At 45.9% G+C, this 22267-nt stretch overlaps 1 protein-coding gene across 2 annotated transcripts in view; it reads right to left on the bottom strand.

Moving 5' to 3' along the window:
• LOC132381013 (ras-related protein Rab-7b-like) overlaps positions 1–22267 on the bottom strand; it is a 55402-nt gene that overhangs the window by 12712 nt on the left and 20423 nt on the right. For both annotated transcript variants that reach the window (XM_059950094.1, XM_059950093.1), the window contains exon 5: positions 8741–8866. In XM_059950094.1, coding sequence (XP_059806077.1) covers positions 8741–8866 — 126 coding nt within the window. The remainder of the gene's footprint in view (positions 1–8740; positions 8867–22267) is intronic.

Genomic DNA, 22267 nt, shown 5'->3' with positions numbered 1-22267 from the left:
CCCTTGTCCATTTTCATAGTTACATCCTCAAAAAACTCCAGAAGATCAGTCAAGCATGATTTTCCCTTCACAAATCCATGCTGACTCAGACCGATCCTTCTACAGCTATCCAAACGTGTCGTAATTTCCTCTTTTATAATTGACTCCAGCATCTTTCCCAACACTGACGTCAGGCTAACCGGTCTATAATTCCCTGTTTTCTCTTTGAAACGTACAGTTAAATGTGTTGTTCGTGTCAACAGCTCACACAGTCTGAGGATGTGCTGATGGGAGGGGGCCGGTGTCATCGTGCATCCAGTGCCAATGTAGCATGGCCACAACTCAATAATTCTCTGGAATCCCACATTCCCAAGTTGTACGGGTTAGTAGGCTACCTGGTCATGGAGGTGTAATTGGGCTGAGCGGGATCATTAGGCCAGTAAGGCCTGTTGCTAGGCTATATCGCTAAATAAAATAAAATTCTACAGAAACATGGAATTGAGCTCCCAAAGCAAGCTCCTCTACAATAGGGAGGCTCCCAATGGGGCCTACTCTACAATAGTGAGGCTCCCAATGGGGCCTACTCTACATTGGTGAGGCTCCCAATGGGGCCTACTCTACAATAGTGAGGCTCCCAATGGGGCCTACTCTACAATAGTGAGGCTCCCAAAGCAAGTTCCCCTACAATAGTGAGGCTCCCAATGGGGCCTACTCTACATTGGTGAGGCTCCCAATGGGGCCTACTCTACAATAGTGAGGCTCCCAAAGCAAGCTCCCCTACAATAGTGAGGCTCCCAATGGGGCCTACTCTACAATAGTGAGGCTCCCAAAGCAAGCTCCCCTACAATAGTGAGGCTCCCAATGGGGCCTACTCTACATTGGTGAGGCTCCCAATGGGGCCTACTCTACAATAGTGAGGCTCCCAATGGGGCCTACTCTACAATAGTGAGGCTCCCAAAGCAAGCTCCCCTACAATAGTGAGGCTCCCAATGGGGCCTACTCTACAATAGTGAGGCTCCCAATGGGGCCTACTCTACAATAGTGAGGCTCCCAATGGGGCCTACTCTACATTGGTGAGGCTCCCAATGGGGCCTACTCTACAATAGTGAGGCTCCCAAAGCAAGTTCCTCTACAATAGTGAGGCTCCCAATGGGGCCTACTCTACAATAGTGAGGCTCCCAATGGGGCCTACTCTACAATAGTGAGGCTCCCAATGGGGCCTACTCTACAATAGTGAGGCTCCCAATGGGGCCTCCTCCACATTGGTGAGACCCATTGTAAATCGGGGGACCACTTCGTCGAGCACCTCTGCTCCATCCACCACCAAAAGCGGACCCAGACATTTTAATTCCCATTCCCGTTCCAACATATCGAATTATGGCCTCCACTTGTGCCAAGGTGAGACTACCCTCAGGGTGAAGGAGCAACACATTATATTTTGTTTGGGTAGCCTCCAACCTGATGGTATGAGTATCAATTTCTCCCTCCAGCAAAAAAACAATTTCCCTCCCCCGTCCCTCCTCTTCTATTCCCCACATTGGCTTCTCACCTCCTCTCACCTGCTGATTACCCCCACCCCCCCAGATCCACTCCTTCTTCCCTTTCTCCTATGGTCCACAGTCCTCTCCTATCAAATTCCTTCCTCTCCAGCCCTTTATCTTTCTCACCCACCCAGTTTCACCTATCACCTTCTAGATATCCTCCATCCCCTCCCTCCACCTTTTTTTTATTCCAGCATCTACCCCTTCCTTTTCAGTCCTGAAGAACGAACTTGGCCCAAAACATCAACTGTTTATTCATTTCCATAGATTTTGCCAGACCTGCTGAGTTCCTCCAGTATTTTGTGTGTTTATTATAGGCATCTTGTGAGACCTTGGATTTGTGCCTTGAAAGGTTTCCAGGGTGCAGGCCTGGGCAGGTTTGTATGGGAGACCGGCAATTGCCCAAGCTGCAGGCCTTCCCCTCTCCACGCCACTGATGTTGTCCAAGGGAAGGGCACTAGGACCCAAGCAGCTTGGCACCGGTGTTGTCGCAGAGCAATGTGGTGTAAAGTGCCTTGCTCAAGGACACAACACGCTGGCTCAGCTGAGGCTCGAACCAGTGACCTTCAGACCAGTAGACCGATGCCTTATCCACTAGGCCACGTGCCAACACATTTTGTGTGTGTTGCTCTGGATTTCCAGCATCTGCAGACTTTCTCATGTTTAGAATCGACAATTGTGACAGGAAAGATGATTGAAGGAGGAACCTTAAAAGACACAGATTGGAGGAGTTTGGAGGGATATGGGCCAAAGGCAGATAAGAGGGATGAGCTTAGATGAGAACCTTGCTCAGCATGTACAAGAGGGCTGAAGGGCCGGTGTCCATGCTGTGTGAGTCTTTAACTCTCACAAAACTGCTGGAGGGAACCCACCAAGTCATCACTTGATGCTGCCTGACTTGCTGAGTTCCTCCAATATTCTGTACATATTGCTCAAGATCTCCAGCGTCTGCGGAATCTCAGGAATATGACTCAGTGACCCTATAAAACCAAATGGGAAGCACATTGTGTAACTACTGAACATTGTGTATTACTGAGAGACTGTAGCACTCAGAGATCCAGTGGGGACCAGATACCCTAGCGCACGAGCTAAAAACAGCTCTGTCCGGGAACTGCAAATAATTAGGAAAGTTAACATAATGTTTTAATTTATTATGATGGGAATTGAATACAAAAATAGAATGGTTGTTATTCAGTGATACAGGCCATTGGTGGGTCACAGCTGGCATACTATGAACTAAATAGATCTAATTTTTGGAACTAATTCAGAGAATGTATAGCTTGGGTGGTTGATGGTTGGGCTGAATTGTTCTCTGATCTTGGCAATTCACTTGCAAATGTTTTGTGACCGTATGAGGAGATGCTGTCACTGCGCTGTTGATTGTGGTGTGTCATGCCAATGCTTGCCTTTTATCAACTGGGCATCAGTGAAAGTCATGGTGGGAGCAAATACACGGCATGCAAGATAGCTCCTAGAAGCGTGGTTTTCCGTGAAGAAATCTACAAACCAACACGTGGACCTCGATCCTACTTATAAGCCAATTCGGGAAAAATTCCAGACCACATCGAACGGAGCTCACCGCACAACCAGTCAGCGACGAGATTTCCTTCCCACATCGCAGCTGAGTTTCCGAAATGACATCCAGTCAGTTGATTGATAGGTATATAAAGACCAAGCATTCGCAGGGCGCACCACAATTAATGGCGCACTGACATTGTCTCCTCGTATGGTGACGAAACATTTTCAAGTAAATTGCCAAGATCGGAGAACAACTCAGCCCCACCAGATCTCCTTATTTAAAGAAGGTCTTACTTGTGCCGAAAGAACAGGACTTCAATAAAAGGCGATGCCTCAAGGAGGCAATGTGATCATTAAAGGCCCTCACCATCCATGCCCTCTCCTCACGACTACGTCAGAGAGGAGGTACAGGAACCTGAGATCACAGGAACAACTCTTTCCCCTCCATCATCAGATTCCTGAACAGCCCATGAAGTCCACAAGTCCGGGGTGCAGACTTGGGAATACTGTTGCACTCGGGTGTAGAAGGATTCTTCACTGCTGCTTCTGTAACAGTTTTACCAGTCAGGGTTGTTAGCCCTGAGCTGACCCCCCCCCCCCCCCCCCCCCGCACGTGGCGAACGGGCGGATCACTCAGTCTGTCCTCTTCCCTTTGACCTGTTTGGCATGGGTGACACTACCAAGAGCCAAAGCATAAAGCCCTGACTGCAGTCAGCATAGCTCTCTGCGTCAATGAGGCACACAGGCCTTCAAACCCTATGACAAGGGTGTGGTCCTCTTGGAGGACGGGATATTTACAGCAGGCAATTAACCTACCAATGATTTCAGGCTGTGGGGCAAAACTGTACTCTCCGGAGGTCACAGGGAGAATATGCAAACTCCACACACACGGCACTTAAAGTTGATCCAGGGTTACGAGGTCAGTACTACCTGTTGAGCCCTGTTCCTGCCTCGATTTGGTGTACCTTATGGAATTGCAAAGTAAAAGCTAGCTCGTATCGATGAGGTTTATAAAATGACTGGTATGAACAGAAACCTTAGCTCCAGCACGATCCACTAAGATCACGATACACCCTTCAAATAAAGCAAAGCGATCAGAAGTTTCTAGAAACACAGGCACACTCCTCTTTCACTGGCATCACCAGCAAGTCCTATTTATATCCAGGCTACAAATCATTTCCTTTTATGCTACCACAACCGTTCATTCCGAGAGGGTTTGCCAAGCAGATTGAAGGTGTGCGCCGGCATCTGGTGCCAGCTTGCATCCTACTCTTCACATTAAACGAGGTGTGACGTTAACCCACATATCAATCACCACAGCAATGTCAGAGATTCTTCCTTGTACACTATCAAGGTTCTTTTTTTTTAAAAAGAGATAACTTTGTGTTAGTTAATAAAAGGCATGTGGTTCTGCAGCGACCCTGGGGCATCCTACAGAATGAGGGTGGGGGTGGGGTGTCCTCCCTAACACTGTGATATATAGGAAAAGCAGTGTTAGAGATAAAAATTAGTGTTATTTGTCAGATTTACATTGAAACATTGGAAAATACAGTGAAATACGTTGTTTGCGTCAACAACCAACACGGTTTGAGGATGTGCTGGGGACAGCCCACAAGTGTGGCCATGCTTCCAGCACTAACGTAGCATGCCCACAACTTACTAACCCTAACCATAAGGCCATAGGATATAGGAGCAGAATTAGGCCATTTGGCCCTTCAAGTCTGCTCTGCCATTTCATCGTGGCTGATCCATTTCCCTCTCAGCCCCAGTCTCCTGTCTTTTCCCCGTATCCCTTCACGCCCTGACCAATCAAGAATCTATCGACCTCTGCCTTAAATATTCCCAATGACTGGGCCTCCAAAGCCGCCTGTGTCAACACATTCCACAGATTCTGACTTGTGCGTCATAGGAATGTGGGAGGAGACCGGAGCGCCAGGAGGAAACCCACAACGGGACGACATACAAACTCCTTACAGACAGCGGCGGGAATTGAGCCCTTGCTCAGAGATCGCTGGGCTCCAAAGGGATGCGCTAACTGCTACGCCACCGTGCCGCTCCTCCTGCAAGGAATTGTCAGTGGTCTGTGTTGGAATACTCAGGCAGGGTCTGGACGCAGGGTGTAGACCTGACGCATTGACAATCCCCTCGCCCTACAGATGCTGCCTGACCCTCCAGCAGATCGTGTGTCGCCTCAGGTTCCAACACCTGTGGCATCTGGTATCTCCAGTCAATCCCCCTCGGGCTGGAAACAGAAATGTAAAGCACCAGCGCGGGTGGTTTTGATTTTGTCTCCTGACAAAAGTACAGGAACAAACTCAGACCATTCAAGAATCAGAACCCCTAGCATGCCAAATGCTGGCTCTGCACATCGTGATGTGATCGTGAACAGTTAATGAGACTCACACGAATGGAAGGAATTGCGGAACATTGTGAACACAGCCCAGTCTATCATGCGAACCAGCCTCTCCTCTGTCGGCTCCATCTACACTTCCCATTGCCTCGGGAAAACAACCAACTTGGGACTTGGGAGTCCTCGTGCAGGATTCTCGAAAGGTTCATTTGCAAGTTGAATCGGTGGTGAGAAAGGCAAATGCAATTGTAGCATTAATTCTGAAAGAACTAGGATGTAACCTTGAGGCTTTATAAAGCGCTGGTGAGGCCTCACTTGGAGCGTTGTGAGTAGTTTTGGGCCCCTCATCTAAGAACGGATGTACTAACATGAAGAGGGTTCAAAGGAGGCTCAGAAAAATAATTCTGGGATTGAATGGCTTGTCATATGAGGAGTGTTTAATGGCTGTGGCGTTTAGGAACATGGGAAGGGGGGGGAATCTCATTGAAGCCTATCGAATGTTGAAAGGCCTAGATAGAGTGGATGGGGGAAGGATGCGTCCTTTGGTGAGGGAGTCTAAAACCAGAGGGCAGAGCCTCAGAATAGAGGAACATCCACTTAGAAAGGAAATGGAGAGGAATTTCTTTGGCCAGAGAATGGTGAATCTGTGGAATTCATTGCCACCGGTAGCTGCGGAGGCCAGGTCATTGGGTATACGTAAGGCAGAGGTTGATAGGATCTTGATTAGTCAGGGAGCAGGCAGGAGATTGAGGCTGAGAGGGTTATGGATCAGCCGTAATGAAATGGTAGAACAGATTCAATAGGCCAAATGGCCTAATTCTGCCCCGATAACATATGATCTATTATGGTATTGAAATCAATGGCTCCTCCCATGCTGGTCATTCTCTCTCCTCCCCCACGCCCATGAATTAGGCAAAAGATACAAAAGCTTGCTCCACCAGATAGCATCTATCTCACTGTTATCAAACCCCTGAAAAGACCGCTTACACATTAAAGATAAACTTGATCTCCCAGTCCACCACATCATGTCCCTTGCAATTCCTTTGTCTTCCTGCAATGCATTTTCTCTATAATCACCACAATAGAATATACTTCCTGTTTTCAATTACTTTCTCTTAGAATTACTTACAAAATGTACAAAATGATCTTTCTAGATGGCAAGCAAGCAAAAGCTCTTCCCCGTATCTCAGAACGTGTTCCAATAATAAACCAGGTACCAGTGCAAATGTATACGTGCGTGTGCGTGCACACATGCCCCCCCCCCAACACACACACACACACACACACACACACACACACACACACACACACACACACTATCAGAATCAGCATTAATATCACTGGCATACATCGTAAAATTTGTTAACTTTATGGCAGCAGTACAATGCAATACATGATACAGAAAAATCTGCATTACAGCAGTGTTTGGGTTATGGTTGGAGATAACGGGTGTGTTGGAACGTGAGCCGTCCAGTCAGGGGAGCGGGTTTTTGTGTAGTGTGCCCGACACTGGTGTGAGCTGCGGTCCTTTGTTCGGTGGGAGATGGAGAGAACCGGTCCTAGGATTCGACCCGGTGGGGGACCGTGATTCCATGGGGCAAGTTGCCGCAGTAGACTGAGGATCGGTGAATATTACTTTTGGAAGAGATGAGCTCCTTTTGTGCACATTTGACTGTTTAATTATAATGGGCCCTTTTCATTTTTTTTCCTTTCATTTCTTCACTAACCCTTCAGTTAAGATTCATAAATATAATCCCTTTAATCATACGCAGTGTGCCGTCTGTTATTTCTTGGCACTGAGTTGTAACAGGATAGTAAATGACACAACGTCTATACAAACAGGGGTTTGGAGTCGGAGACCCATCTCAATCTCACGGGTTTAGTGGGACCTGAGTGCGTATTGCCTAGATTTACACACACACAGAGTTTATATATGTTAGTTAAATTAACAATGCTGCAAAAACAGAAATAATAAGTGAGGTAGTGTTCATGGGTTCAATGCATAGATACACAGACACACACACAGAAACACGCAGACAAACACACAATTGTATGCGTAAAACTGACTAATTTAAGTTGCGATATAGTGTTAGTCACATTGCTGTGTTAATCTGATGTTTGACATGAAGAACAAAGGACTGAGATGACATGTTCCTAATTGGGTCTCTGATCTGTAAAACATCCGGCACTGTGAGACCGTAATAACACTGACAGGAGACTGAGCCAGGGAGTCAGCAGACAAGACCAAGCAGACCAATAAAGGACAGGTGAGTTCACACAGACAATGTCTGTCTTTGCTGCATTAATTAGCACAGATTTCTCCAGAGCCATAGTCCACAGACAGTGATTCCCTTCTCCTGCTGTCTTGAACCTTCTCCAAAATAACCTCCAGAAGTTAGTGACCCTGACAATGATTACAGAGGAAGATACCCTTCTGCTGCTGGACACGCTGAACAGAAATTGGAAAATTAAAAAGGTTTATTACTGTCACAGATCCCGAGGTACAGTGAAAAACTTTGATTTGCACACCTTCCCGACAAAATATTTCATCACATCAGCACATTGAGGTATTACAGGGGTAAAGCGATAACAGAATAAAGTGTTCCAGTTTCAAAGAAAGTGCAGAGCAGCCCAGGACCTTCATAAGGTAGATAGTGAAGTCAAGAATTCATCTTATCATACAATGAGGAAAGAAACGAGCCCTTCAGCCCAAATGTCCGTACTGACTACTCTCAGTTTAAACCGATGCCCTCTAGCTGTTGATTCCTGAAAAAACTCTGCACATTCACCCTATCTACACCCCTCTTCCTGCCTCGGAACCCCTTCACTTCACTGCCCCTGTCGCTGGGCTATTTCTATTAAAGTATTGCTTGAAATCTTGTGTCCTATCCCACTGCGTGTTTTCTAAGGACCAAGACAATGCACAGTCCTTAAAAGGGTAAAAGTGGTATCTCAGAGCATTCAACACAAGAGATTCTGCCCGTGCTGGAAACCCAGAGCAAGACATACAAAATGCTGGAGGAGCTCAGCAGGTCAGGCTGCATCAATGAAGAGGATTAAATAATCAACATTTCAGGCTGAGACCCTTCACCAGGGCCGGAAAGGAAGCTTGGGTGTTACTCTTGACTTTGATGTGAATTTTAAATCCCATAGAAAGAAAATGGACAGAGCAGCACTTCGACAGTGCAGAACTATTGCACAGATACGTCGACTTCAGTCACATAATGATGCTGAAAAACAAATTCACATCTTTACATCGAACAGACTGGATTGCTGCAGTGCACATTTTACTGGCCTTCCAAAGCAATCGATTGACAAGCTAGAACCATCAGAAGCCAAATGGGTCCAGTACCTGTGATAGAGCAACCTGGGTGATCCTCTCGAAGGCCTTGTCCACGTTTGTGCCCTCTTTGGCACTCACTTCATAGTAAGGGATGTTTCGAGCATTGCACCAGGCTTCTGCATCTTCACTTGTAACCTGCGGGAAGCAAGAGGGAGACCAGAAGTGATCGCAAGAGTTTGCACTGGTGTCAAGTCAACATCATCCACTGTCCAAAAACTTAATGGAAACACAACATTGCTTCTCTCTTGTGACCTCATCGGAGCTTTCCCACAGCCCGTTCCGAAGGTGGTAGTGCCTCATAACATCACCCTTTAATAGATATCCTGTGATATGTTTGCACCGGAGGGAGTGCTGAGGATTTTCACAAGGATCGTCTTCAGAAGGAGAGGTCGGCTATTTTAGAGGGTGCTACTGAAGCGTAGCAGTTAGCGGGCCAGCGATCCTGTTGCTGTTGGTAAAGAGTTTATACAAATGGGTTTCCTCCGGTTGCTCCAGTTTCCTCCCACATTCCAAAGATGGGGATTGGCAAACTGAGAGCATTCTTTGTTGACACCAGAGACGCGGGCTGTCCCAGCACATCTTCGGGATGTGTTGGCTGTTGACACAAACTGTGCGTTTCAATGTATGTTTTGATGTACGTGACAAATAAAGCTCGTCTTTAACCTTTAAAGATTCCCCGTCCCGTTCCAATGTGTCCATCCTCTTGTGTCACAATGAGGTCACTCTCAGGGTGGTGGAGCAACATCTTATATTCCAGCTGGCTACCTTCCGATCTGATGGTATGAATAGCAATTTCTCCTTTCAGTGAACAAATCTCCCCCCTACTATTCCTACTCGGACCTTTTACATCCCCTGGGTCCCCTCCTCCTTCCCTTTCTTCTACTGTCCACTCTCCTCTCCTATCAGATTCTTTCTTCTCCAGCCCTTGACCTTTGCTACCTACCTGGCTTCACTTATTACCTTCCAGTTAACCTCTCTCTCCTCCCCCCACCTTTTAATTCAGGCATCTTCCCCCTTCCTTCTCAGTCCTGAAAAAGGGTCTCAGCTCTTATATAGAAGCAACAAGCCTGGGTGTTACCCTTGACTCAGATCTAAATCCCACATAAAGAAAGTGACCAGAGCAGAAATATTGCAAAGGTATGTCCGTTTCTGTCATAAAGATGCTGAAAAACTAATTCATGCCTCAATATATCGAATAGATTAGATTACAGCACTTTACATTGTCCTTCCAAAACCATCTATTGACAAGCTTTGTCTCATCAGAGCATTGCAGCTAGACTTTTAACAAAAACTGGGATAAGGGAGCATATCGCACCCATTGTAACTACTCTGCATTGGCTTCCTGTACCTTTTAGACTTGATTTTAAATGTCCCTTACTTGTTTTTGAAGCTCTTAATGGAATGGGACCGGAGCACATCACAGAAACGCTATTGTTTTATAACCTTGCTCGGGCTCTCAGGTCGTCTTCTGCTGGCCTCTTAAATTTAAACAATCTCCTTCAGAAGATAATTGGGGGGGGGGTCGGCTTTTCTGAGCTTGCTCCTAAACTGTGGAATTCAATACCTAAAACTATAAGGGAGGCAGACTCCGTTGACATTTTAAACACCAGCTCAAAACCTATTCATTTAGCCTTGCTTTTAACTAACATCTTTTTGTCATTCATTTTCACATTTGAACGTTATCCCATTGGAAAGCACTTTGAAATACATCACCTGGGTGAAAAGTGCTCCATAAATTAAGTTTATCATTATTATTATTAAATATACTGTACTAAGATCAAGGTAGATTGATTTCTGGATGGTATAACAGATGGGGCCCATGGAGAGAGGTGAAGGAAGTGAACTTGGATCAATCAGCCAGAATGGGTGGATGTCTGTGACATCCTTTGCAACACCCCCTGACCCCCCACTCCAGATCCACTCCAGGACCGTGCTTTTACTCAATAGCACTTGTCTCTCTCTGAAAGGTCAAGTCAACCTTTTCTTTCATTACAGTACTCTGCAAATATCTTAGGCACATTACATAATTAGGGTGACCAAGACTTTTGCACGGTACTGTAAATGGTAATAAGGTTTGCTCCCTGATTACTTCAATGCCCTTTTTTTGCTTTTTGTTAGGGAGTATTCTGGAGTTATGTGAATATAGTAGATATTAATTCAAACAAGAACTTGTCTTCAGTTCTTAATGTACATTGTAAATTGCAAGCAGAAAACTGACCTGACAGTATTCTGCAAAATTCTTATGCACCCTAGCTATATATAGGTGCCTAAGATTTTGGCAGTACTGAATTCAAAGTCAAGGTGGATTGATTTTTAGGTAGTATAAGAGATGAAGCCCATGAAGGGAGGTAAAGAAAGTGAACCTGGAACTAATATCAATCCAAAGACCAAAAGAATAAACAAGTGTTTGTGGATTTCAGAGAGGATAAGACGAGGGAACACACATCAGCTGGAAGGGATCAGAAGTGGACAGAGTGAGCAATTTCAGGTGCCTTGGTGTCAATATCTCTGAGGATCTAACCTGGACCCAACATATCGATGCAGCTACAAAGAAGACACTGAAGTGGCTACATTTCATTAGTAGTTTGAGGAGGTTTGGCACGTCACCAAAGACACTCGCAGATTTCTGCAGATATACCATGGAGAGCATTCTAACCGGCTGCATCACTGTCCGGTATAGAGTGGGGGGGGGGGGGGGGTGTCTACAGCATAGAATCAAAATAAGCTGCGGGGAGTTGTAAACCTAGTCAGCTCCGTCATAAACAAGAGAAAACCTGCAGATGCTGGAAGTCCAACCAAAACACACAAAATGCTGGAGGAACTCAGCAGGCCAGGCAGCGTCGTTTCGGGCTGAGACCCTTCGGCAGGACTGTCATCATCAGCTCCGTCATGGGCACTAGCCTCCCTAGTATCCAGGACATCTTCAAGGAGTGATGCTTCAGAAGGGCAGCAACCATCGTTTAGGACCCTCCTCACTCAGGACATGCCTTGTTCTCATCGTGACCATCAAGGAGGAGTTACAGGAGTCTGAAGGTGTACACTCAACGATTCAGGAACAGCTTCTTCCCCACTGCCCCATCAGATTTCTGAATTGACATTGAACATACGAACACTACCCCTCTACTTTTTTCATTTCTAGTTTTGCATTACTAATTTAACTATATAATATATAATGACTGTAATTTATGCTTTTTTCTATTATTATGTATTGCATTGTCCTGCTGCTGCGATCAATGAATTTCACGGTATATGCCGATGATATTAAACCTGATTCTGGTTCTGGTTCAGGCAGAAAGGGGTGGACGTGTGTAAGGTCCAGTGTACCCCCTCCCCCTCGACTTCCAATCCAACACCGTGCTTTTGCTCACCTGCACTCCTCTCTCTCCACAAGGCCAAGTCAACCTTCTTCTCAATAAAGCAACAACACACACAAAACGCTACGGGAACTCAGCAGGTCGGGCAGCATCTATAGAGGGAAATAAACTGGAGACCCTTTATCAGGGCTCAATAATCCTCCCTCAAAGCACTCTCGTATGCGTGACGCAGACGTGCCTTTACCTTTCTCTGGCCAATATTAATGCAAGTATTTGCATGAGTTTGTAAGAATGAATCAGAACAAATGTGTCCAAGGGAAAGGATGAGTAAAAGCTGTGATAGTGCTACTCTGACCATGCCACCGTACAGCACTGAAACAAATCCTTCGGCCCACCATGTCTGTGTCAGACCTATCTAGCGGAGCACTTAAATCTCCAAGTAGAAAGCATGGAGCCAAGTGCTGCTGAATGGAGCTAGAACAGCCACAGGGACTAAGTATTGGTTAATGGGATTACTGCACAGGATAGATGAGTACTTTACAGTTGGAAGTTCAAAATTATCGAAGTACATATATGTCACCATATACAGCACTGCGATTCATTTTCTTGCAGGCATTCACAGTAACCACATGCAGCACAAGAGAATCAGTGAAAGACCACACTCAATAGGATGGACCAATATGCAAACGACAACAAACTGTGCAGCTCCAAATGAGAAAATAATAATAATAATCAATGACTATCGAGAACATGAGATGAAGAGTCCTTGAAAGTGAGTCCATAACTTGTGGAGACAGTTCGGTGATGGGGGTGAGTGATGTTATCCCCTCTGGTTCAAGAGCCTGATGGTTGAGGGGTAATAACCGTTCCTGAACCTGGCGGTGTGGGGCTTGAGGGTCCTGTACCTTCTTCCCGATGGCAGCAGCGAGAAGAAAGCTTGTCCTGTGTGGTGGGGGGTCCCTGATGATGGATGCTGCTTTCCTGTGACAGCGCTCTGTGTAGCTGTGCTCAACGGTGGGAAGGGATTTATCCGTGACGGACTGGGCCATATCCACTATTTTTCGTAGGATTTTCTGTTCAAGGACATTGCTGTTTCCATACCAGGCTGTGATGCAACCAGTCAGACTCTCTACCTCACATCTATAGAAGTTTGTCAAAAAGTTTTACATGTCATGCTGAGTCATCACTAACTTCTAAAACTTGATGGTTTGCAAGAATAATGTGGGCTAAGTGTCCTGCCTTGTGCTGTATGATTGTATGAACCTATCAGATGGTAAACCTTCCCCTCTCCTCCACCAGATCCTGCCGATCGTCTCCGGGCGGGCTGGCAAGAGAGGGATTTCTCTCTGTGATGTCAGACTGGGAACCTCTGAGGTGGCCCTTGTCCACCATCTGCTGGTCGAGTTAAGAAGTGCGGAGGAGGAACAGCATGATTTTGATCCCCATTCACTGCTTGTTCAGATTGTCACTGTCCCAGACTGTTGAATGAATAACTCATCCAGCTTATAGTCTCAATGGCTCGGCTGGTCACATGAATGGGGGAATTACAGTTTTGTGGAGAAATTAGACTATAGAGCTAAGAAGTGTAAGGAGAGTAAATAGAGTGTGGAATATGGAACAGTACGGCACAGTGCAGGCCCTTTGGCCCATCATGTTATGCCAACTGTTTAATCTGCTCTAAGATCAAGCTAACCCTCCCCTCCTCCCTATCACTCCATTTTTCTATCATCCATGTAACTACCTAAGAGTCTTTTGAACATCTAATATTTCTGCCTTGAGCACCACCCCTCGCGCTCGACAGAGAAACTACTTATACATTTAAGTCAAGTCACTTTTTATTGTCATTTCGACCATAACTGCTGGTACAGTACACAGTAAAAATGAGACGTTTTTCAGCACCATGGTGCTACATGACACAGTACAAAAACTAGACTGAGCTACGTAAAAGCAACACTGAAAAAAAAACTACTCTAGACTACAGACCTACCCAGGACTGCATAAAGTGCACAAAACAGTGCGGGCATTATAAAAAATTATAAACAGGACAGTAGAGGGCAGTAAGTTAGTGTCAGTCCAGGCTCTGGGTATTGAGGAGTCTGATAGCTTGGGGGAAGAAACTGTTACGTAGTCTGGTCATGAGAGCCCGAATGCTTCGGTGCCTTTTCCCAGATGGCAGGAGGGAGAAGAGTTTGTATGAGGGGTGTGTGGGGTCCTGTTTGCTTTGCAGATGCAGTGTGTAGTGTTAATGTCTGTAATGGTGGGAAGAGAGACCCCGATGATCTTCTCAGCTGACCTCACTACCCGCTGCAGGGCCTTGCGATCTGAGGGCGCAATTTCCGAACCATGCAGTGATGCAGCTGCTGAGGATGCTCTCAATACAACCCCTGTAGAATGTGAAGAGGATGGGGGGTGGGAGATGACCTTTCCTCAGCCTTTGCAGAAAGTAGAGTCGCTACTGGGCTTTCTTTGCTAAGGAGCTGGTGTTGAGGGACCAGGTGAGATTCTCCGCCAGGTGAACACCAAAAAATCCAAAAGTTATGAATCACTTCTACATAAAGAGGGTGACAGGAACTTGGAGCTCCACGATCTATGATCATCTTGAACAGATCTCTCATACACTAAAAGATGAACACTTGAACAAAATTCAGAGTAAATTTATTATCAAAGTACAGGCATACAGTATGTCACCAAATACAACCCTAAGACTCATTTCCTTGTGGGCACACTCAGCAACTCTATAGAATAGTAACTATAACAGAATCAGTAACCAGGGCATTTAACAAGAGCGTGGGAGACAACAAACTGTGCAAATGCAAAAAGAAGAAACAATGATCGTAAATAAATAAGCGATAAATATCGAGAATATGAAATGAAGAGTCCTTGAATGTGAGTCCATTGGTTTGGGGAATAATTGAGTGATAGGGTAAGTGATGTTGAGTGAAGTTATTCCCTTTGTTCAAGAGCCTGATGGTTGAGGGATAATAACTATTCCTGAACCTGGTCGTGCGAGTCCGAAGGCTCTTATACCTTCTTCCTAATGGCAGCAGTGAGAAGAGAGCATGTTCTGGGCCTATCAAACTAACAATCATACGATGCCTCAATCTACCTCATCATCTACTTTTAGTTCCCTTGTATACTTGCACTTCACTTTCTCTGATAGAGCAGCACCGCATTCCACACTCTGTTTTCTTTTTGCTTCCTTGATCTGAGGCATGGTGTGTCTGGATGGCAGACAGAACAAGGGCTTTTCACTCCCTCCCAGCTCTTGTGGCAATACCAAATACCAAGTCAATCTTTGACATCTCGTACTCAGATTGCTAGATTTTCATTAACCAAGTGCGTAAAGGGATGCGGGGAAAGGACAGACCCCTGGAGTCAGCCGTGAGCGTGAAGGATCCTCTGCGTTACAGTGTAACGAAGGGAATTCAATGAGGTCGCGGTGCTTGGAACTGCTGAAGTGTGAAACGAAGTACTCACTGCCCTCTTCAGTTCACGAGCGTCCACAATGATTGACAGAGGGGATTGGTACAGGAGAGAGGGAAAACCGTCTCTCAACTGGTCGGCAGCAAAGTGAACAGGGGCCGGGAAAGGGGCTTGTGCCGCTGTTGGTGTTGCTTGTGTTGTTCCGCTGAATGTGGTCGGCACGCTGTGTGGTTGCCAGAATGTAAGGTGGCACTCCGGGCTGCCCCCAGCACACCCTTGGGTGTGTTGGTTATTCATGCAGATAATGTCTTTACACTTTGTAACTTCAAAACCTTGCACTAATCCAAAGGAAGACATGGAAGTCCGGGAACACGGGTCTAACCTTATGCTTACTTAAAGTGAGGCGGGCACATATCACGCAGTAGTGTGACGACGTATGCAATTCATATGTTTATACTGTACATGTAACCCATAATTAATTATTCAAAAGAACTACAATGCTTTATCAACCAATATATAAGACCATGATATAGGAGCTGAAGTAGGCCATTCAGCCGATCGGGTCTTCTCCACCATTCAATCATGGACGGATCCAATTCCTCCAGTCATCCCCACCCCCTGCCTTCTCCCCAAACCCTTTCATGCCCTGGCTAATCAAGAACCTATCTATCTCTGCCTCAAATGCACCCAATGACTTGGCCTCCACAGCCACTCGTGGCAACAAATTCCACAGATTTACCACCCTCTGACTAAAGTAATTTCTCCACATCTCAGTTCTAATAGGACGTCCTTCAATCCTGAAGTCGTGGCCTCTTGTCCTAGACTCCCCTACCGTGGGAAATAACCTTCCCATATCTAATCTGTTCAGGCCTTTTAACATTTGGAATGTTTCTATGAGTTCCCCCCCCCATGTACATATATCCTCATAGATATATATTGAGTGGTTAACGAACCCCATCTGCCCAGAGCAGCTGGTTTTAAGGCGCCAGTGGCCCGCCTTTGCCCCTTCTCCTGTCAGTGACAACAGCTCTGCCGGGCATAAGGACTATGCCACACGTGAAGGCCAGGAGTTGGACTTGGTTGTCAGAGGCTGTTTGAGAGGCACACTGTGAAGAGCATTAGTTTAGCAGTGGGAGCTCATCCCCACTTCCGCACTTCGGCTACGACCACCTTTGGAGAGGGAAAATTCCAATTTCAAACCTCTGCTGCCTTGCGGCTATACCCGCTCATGGGAAAGGGTTTGGGAGTAAACCCCGAGGAAAAATCCGGAGTCGGAGTCCCGAAGGCGGATGACTGCTGTACCCAGCACCGGCTCGGCAACTCCTACTGGCACCAAACGGTACCGACTTTCGTCGTTCCTTTGGACCCGTCATCAGCATGGAGAGGGGGGGTCCCACTGCATGGGCAAAAGACAGATCTCCATATCAACTCTGCCCTGGCTTGCGCCCGGGAGAAGCCACTCCCGGTGACTACCAGAGGTGCAGTACCCATGGTCGACCACGACCGATGGAGGCCACGATATATTGAGTAATACATACAAGATTACTGAAATATTAAATACACAACAAATGTATTTCACTGTACATTGTTAGTTTATTCATTTATTTGGAGATACCGCTCAGTAATAGGCCCTTCAGCCCAACAAGCCCATGCTGCCCATTTATACCCATGTGGCCAATTATAACGATCCAATTGTTGAGACATTGAAGCTAAATTTTGTTCCAAAGTTGCAATTTTTCAGTCTCTTTGCCGAGCACCTTCGTCAAGTTCTTGCTGCAGTTCAACTTCACGTTTAAGCGATCTAAAGTTATCCTCGACCATCTTTAAAACTCCTTCAAACACGGCAAATTCTTAAGTAAGTTTATCATCTATAAGTTTCCACATTGCTTCCAAAGTTAACGGAGGCTGCTTAGATTGTTTAGAATCACCATCTTTTTTTCCCATTAGGATCCAAATCTTTCCCTGCTTTTTTTTTGCTTCTCGTGATCTGGAATTCATTTCCAGCGAATTAACGTCAAAGTCCAAAACTATGTCTATAACATAAACCTTCTGGTGTAGGTATAAAAGAGAGTAAATAAGGGTGGCTATAGGTAGTAAAAGTAAAGGGAATGGAGCAAAGCCAGATTAGACCTCACTCCATGAGCATCACCTGGAGACCTCCCCCATGTGGCCAATTAACCCACTAACCTTTATGGTATGTGGGGGGAAACCAGAGCACCCGGAGGAAACACACATAGTCACAGATTAGTATGAAGACTAATAGCTAAGATTAAAAGCTAAGATGAATATTAGTTTTAGTTATGTATATCAAAGCACCGAAATAAGCCGACTGTGACAATGACGAGCGCAGTGCAAGGACCATGCTGCGCAGTCCGTAAGCATTGCCTCACTTCTGGTACCAACGGAGCACGTCCACAACTCACTAACCCAAACCCGTAAGTCGCTGGACTGTGGGAGGACACCAGAGCACCCAGAGGAAACCCACTCAGTCATGGGGAGAATGTAAAAACTACTTACAGACAGTGGCGGGAATTGAACCCCAATCGCCAACCAGTGGCACTATAGAGCGATACGCTAACTGCTATGCTACTGTGCCACTCGTGGTAGGCTCACCTCCATCTTTTATCATATCAGCGGTCCATTTAGGAGTCTAAGATTCCATCTGGGTAGCCTCCAACCTGATGATATGAGTATTGATTTCTTCTTCCGGTAAAAAAAAATACCCTGCCTCTCCCCTCTTCTTTTGTTCCCTACAATGGCCTCTTACCTCTTTTCATTGGCCCTCAGCTCCCCCTGAATCTCCTCCTCATTCCCTTTCTCCCATTGTCCACTCTCCTCTCCTATCAGATTCCTTCTTCTCCAGTCCTTGACCTTTCCCACCCACGTAGCTTCACCTCTCACCTTCCAGGTTACCCTCCTTTCCCTTCCCTCACCTTTTTACTCTGGCATCTTTCCCCCTTCCCATTCAATCCTGAAGTGTGAAGTGTGGCCAAGTGGTTAAGGTGTTGGACTAGCGGTCTGAATGTCTTGAGTTCGAGCCCCAGCCGAGGCAGCATGTTGTGTCCCTCAACAAGGCACTTAACCACACACTGCTCCAGTCCACCCAGCTGAAAATAGGTACTGGCAAAATGCTGGAGGTTAACCTCACGATAGACTGGCGCCCTATCCGGGGAAGGAGTCTCATACTCTCAGTCGCTTCATGCCACGGAAGCCAGCATAAGCACTGGCCTTTAATTAGCTTTAACTTTCAGTCCTGAAGAAGGGTCTCTGCCTGAAATGTCGACTGTTTACTCATTTCTGCAGGCGCTGCTTGACCTGTTGAGTTCCTCTAGCACCGTGTGTGTGTTTTGCTTTGGATTTCCAGCATCTGCAGAATTTTCTGTGTTCTGGGTAGAAGCTGTCCTTGAACCTGTGCCGTACATTCTCAGGATTTTACACAGCAAACTTGAGATCACTTGTCTGATCAGACCAGACCAATGTTCAAATTGGTTGCAAATTGATAAGGGAAGGAAAAGATAGGTATTTGGGGAAAGAACAGGGAGATAGGCCTGACCTTCGCGAAAAGCAAGTACAAACACAATGGGCTGAATAGCCTGCTGGTCTCATGTCTGGCTACTGGAGTCATAGAAAAGTACACCAGACAAACAGTTCCCTCTGGCCCATCTCTTCCACCTGCTGTACTATTTAAACTTCCTACTCCTATCAACCTTCCAATTCCCTACTATCCATGTACCTATCCAAACTTCTCTTAAACGTTGAAGTTGAGTTTGCACACACCACTTGTGTGGGCAGCTCATTCCACACTCTCTCCATCCTCTCAGTGAAGAATTTTCCCCTTAAACTTCACACTCTTAACCCATAGACCTCCAGCTGTAGACACACCCAACCGCAGTGGAAAAAGCCTGCTCACATTCACTCTATCTATATCCCTCATAATTTTGTATACCTCCATCAACTCTGCCCTGTGTTCCATGGAATAAAGTCCTAACCTTACAGAGGACTTTATTCCTACAGTCAGACTTCTGAGCCAGTCACCTCTCTTACAACCCCTTCCCTTTGGTGCTGCCCTGTACCTGGACTGTTAATTCTACTTCTTCCGTTATCGGCTTTTGGCCTTTCTCTTCACACCACCTCAGTCTGCAGTAAATCACTTCACACCACCTCAGTCTGAAATACAACACTTCACACCACCTCAGTCTGTAATACAACACTTCACACCACCTCAGTCTGTAATACAACACTTCACACCACCTCAGTCTGTAATACAACACTTCACACCACCTCAGTCTGTAATACAACACTTCACACCACCTCAGTCTGCAGTAAATCACTTCACACCACCTCAGTCTGTAATACACTTCACACCACCTCAGTCTGCAGTAAATCACTTCACACCACCTCAGTCTGTAATACAACACTTCACACCACCTCAGTCTGAAATACAACACTTCACACCACCTCAGTCTGTAATACAACACTTCACACCACCTCAGTCTGTAATACAACACTTCACACCACCTCAGTCTGCAGTAAAACACTTCACACCACCTCAGTCTGAAATACAACACTTCACACCACCTCAGTCTGAAATACAACACTTCACACCACCTCAGTCTGTAATACAACACTTCACACCACCTCAGTCTGCAGTAAAACACTTCACACCACCTCAGTCTGTAATACAACACTTCACACCACCTCAGTCTGTAATACAACACTTCACACCACCTCAGTCTGTAATACAACACTTCACACCACCTCAGTCTGCAGTAAATCACTTCACACCACCTCAGTCTGTAATACAACACTTCACACCACCTCAGTCTGTAATACAACACTTCACACCACCTCAGTCTGTAATACAACACTTCACACCACCTCAGTCTGTAATACAACACTTCACACCACCTCAGTCTGTAATACAACACTTCACACCACCTCAGTCTGTAATACAACACTTCACACCACCTCAGTCTGCAGTAAAACACTTCACACCACCTCAGTCTGCAGTAAATCACTTCACACCACCTCAGTCTGTAATACAACACTTCACACCACCTCAGTCTGTAATACAACACTTCACACCACCTCAGTCTGAAATACAACACTTCACACCACCTCAGTCTGCAGTAAATCACTTCACACCACCTCAGTCTGAAATACAACACTTCACACCACCTCAGTCTGAAATACAACACTTCACACCACCTCAGTCTGTAATACAACACTTCACACCACCTCAGTCTGTAATACAACACTTCACACCACCTCAGTCTGTAATACAACACTTCACACCACCTCAGTCTGAAATACAACACTTCACACCACCTCAGTCTGTAATACACTTCACACCACCTCAGTCTGAAATACAACACTTCACACCACCTCAGTCTGTAATACAACACTTCACACCACCTCAGTCTGTAATACAACACTTCACACCACCTCAGTCTGTAATACAACACTTCACACCACCTCAGTCTGTAATACAACACTTCACACCACCTCAGTCTGCAGTAAAACACTTCACACCACCTCAGTCTGTAATACAACACTTCACACCACCTCAGTCTGTAATACAACACTTCACACCACCTCAGTCTGTAATACAACACTTCACACCACCTCAGTCTGCAGTAAATCACTTCACACCACCTCAGTCTGTAATACAACACTTCACACCACCTCAGTCTGTAATACAACACTTCACACCACCTCAGTCTGTAATACAACACTTCACACCACCTCAGTCTGCAGTAAATCACTTCACACCACCTCAGTCTGTAATACAACACTTCACACCACCTCAGTCTGTAATACAACACTTCACACCACCTCAGTCTGTAATACAACACTTCACACCACTTCAGTCTGTAATACAACACTTCACACCACCTCAGTCTGCAGTAAATCACTTCACACCACCTCAGTCTGTAATACAACACTTCACACCACCTCAGTCTGTAATACAACACTTCACACCACCTCAGTCTGTAATACAACACTTCACACCACCTCAGTCTGCAGTAAATCACTTCACACCACCTCAGTCTGTAATACAACACTTCACACCACCTCAGTCTGTAATACAACACTTCACACCACCTCAGTCTGTAATACAACACTTCACACCACCTCAGTCTGCAGTAAAACACTTCACACCACCTCAGTCTGTAATACAACACTTCACACCACCTCAGTCTGTAATACAACACTTCACACCACCTCAGTCTGCAGTAAATCACTTCACACCACCTCAGTCTGTAATACAACACTTCACACCACCTCAGTCTGTAATACAACACTTCACACCACCTCAGTCTGTAATACAACACTTCACACCACCTCAGTCTGTAATACAACACTTCACACCACCTCAGTCTGCAGTAAATCACTTCACACCACCTCAGTCTGTAATACAACACTTCACACCACCTCAGTCTGTAATACAACACTTCACACCACCTCAGTCTGTAATACAACACTTCACACCACCTCAGTCTGTAATACAACACTTCACACCACCTCAGTCTGCAGTAAATCACTTCACACCACCTCAGTCTGTAATACAACACTTCACACCACCTCAGTCTGTAATACAACACTTCACACCACCTCAGTCTGTAATACAACACTTCACACCACCTCAGTCTGTAATACAACACTTCACACCACCTCAGTCTGCAGTAAATCACTTCACACCACCTCAGTCTGTAATACAACACTTCACACCACCTCAGTCTGTAATACAACACTTCACACCACCTCAGTCTGAAATACAACACTTCACACCACCTCA

This window comes from Hypanus sabinus, chromosome 25 (genome assembly GCF_030144855.1).
Source record: "Hypanus sabinus isolate sHypSab1 chromosome 25, sHypSab1.hap1, whole genome shotgun sequence".
In the NCBI taxonomy this organism is placed as follows: Eukaryota; Metazoa; Chordata; class Chondrichthyes; order Myliobatiformes; family Dasyatidae; genus Hypanus; species Hypanus sabinus.
The sequence above is the reverse complement of the archived record's forward strand: the minus strand, read 5'-3'. Positions and strand labels throughout refer to the sequence as shown.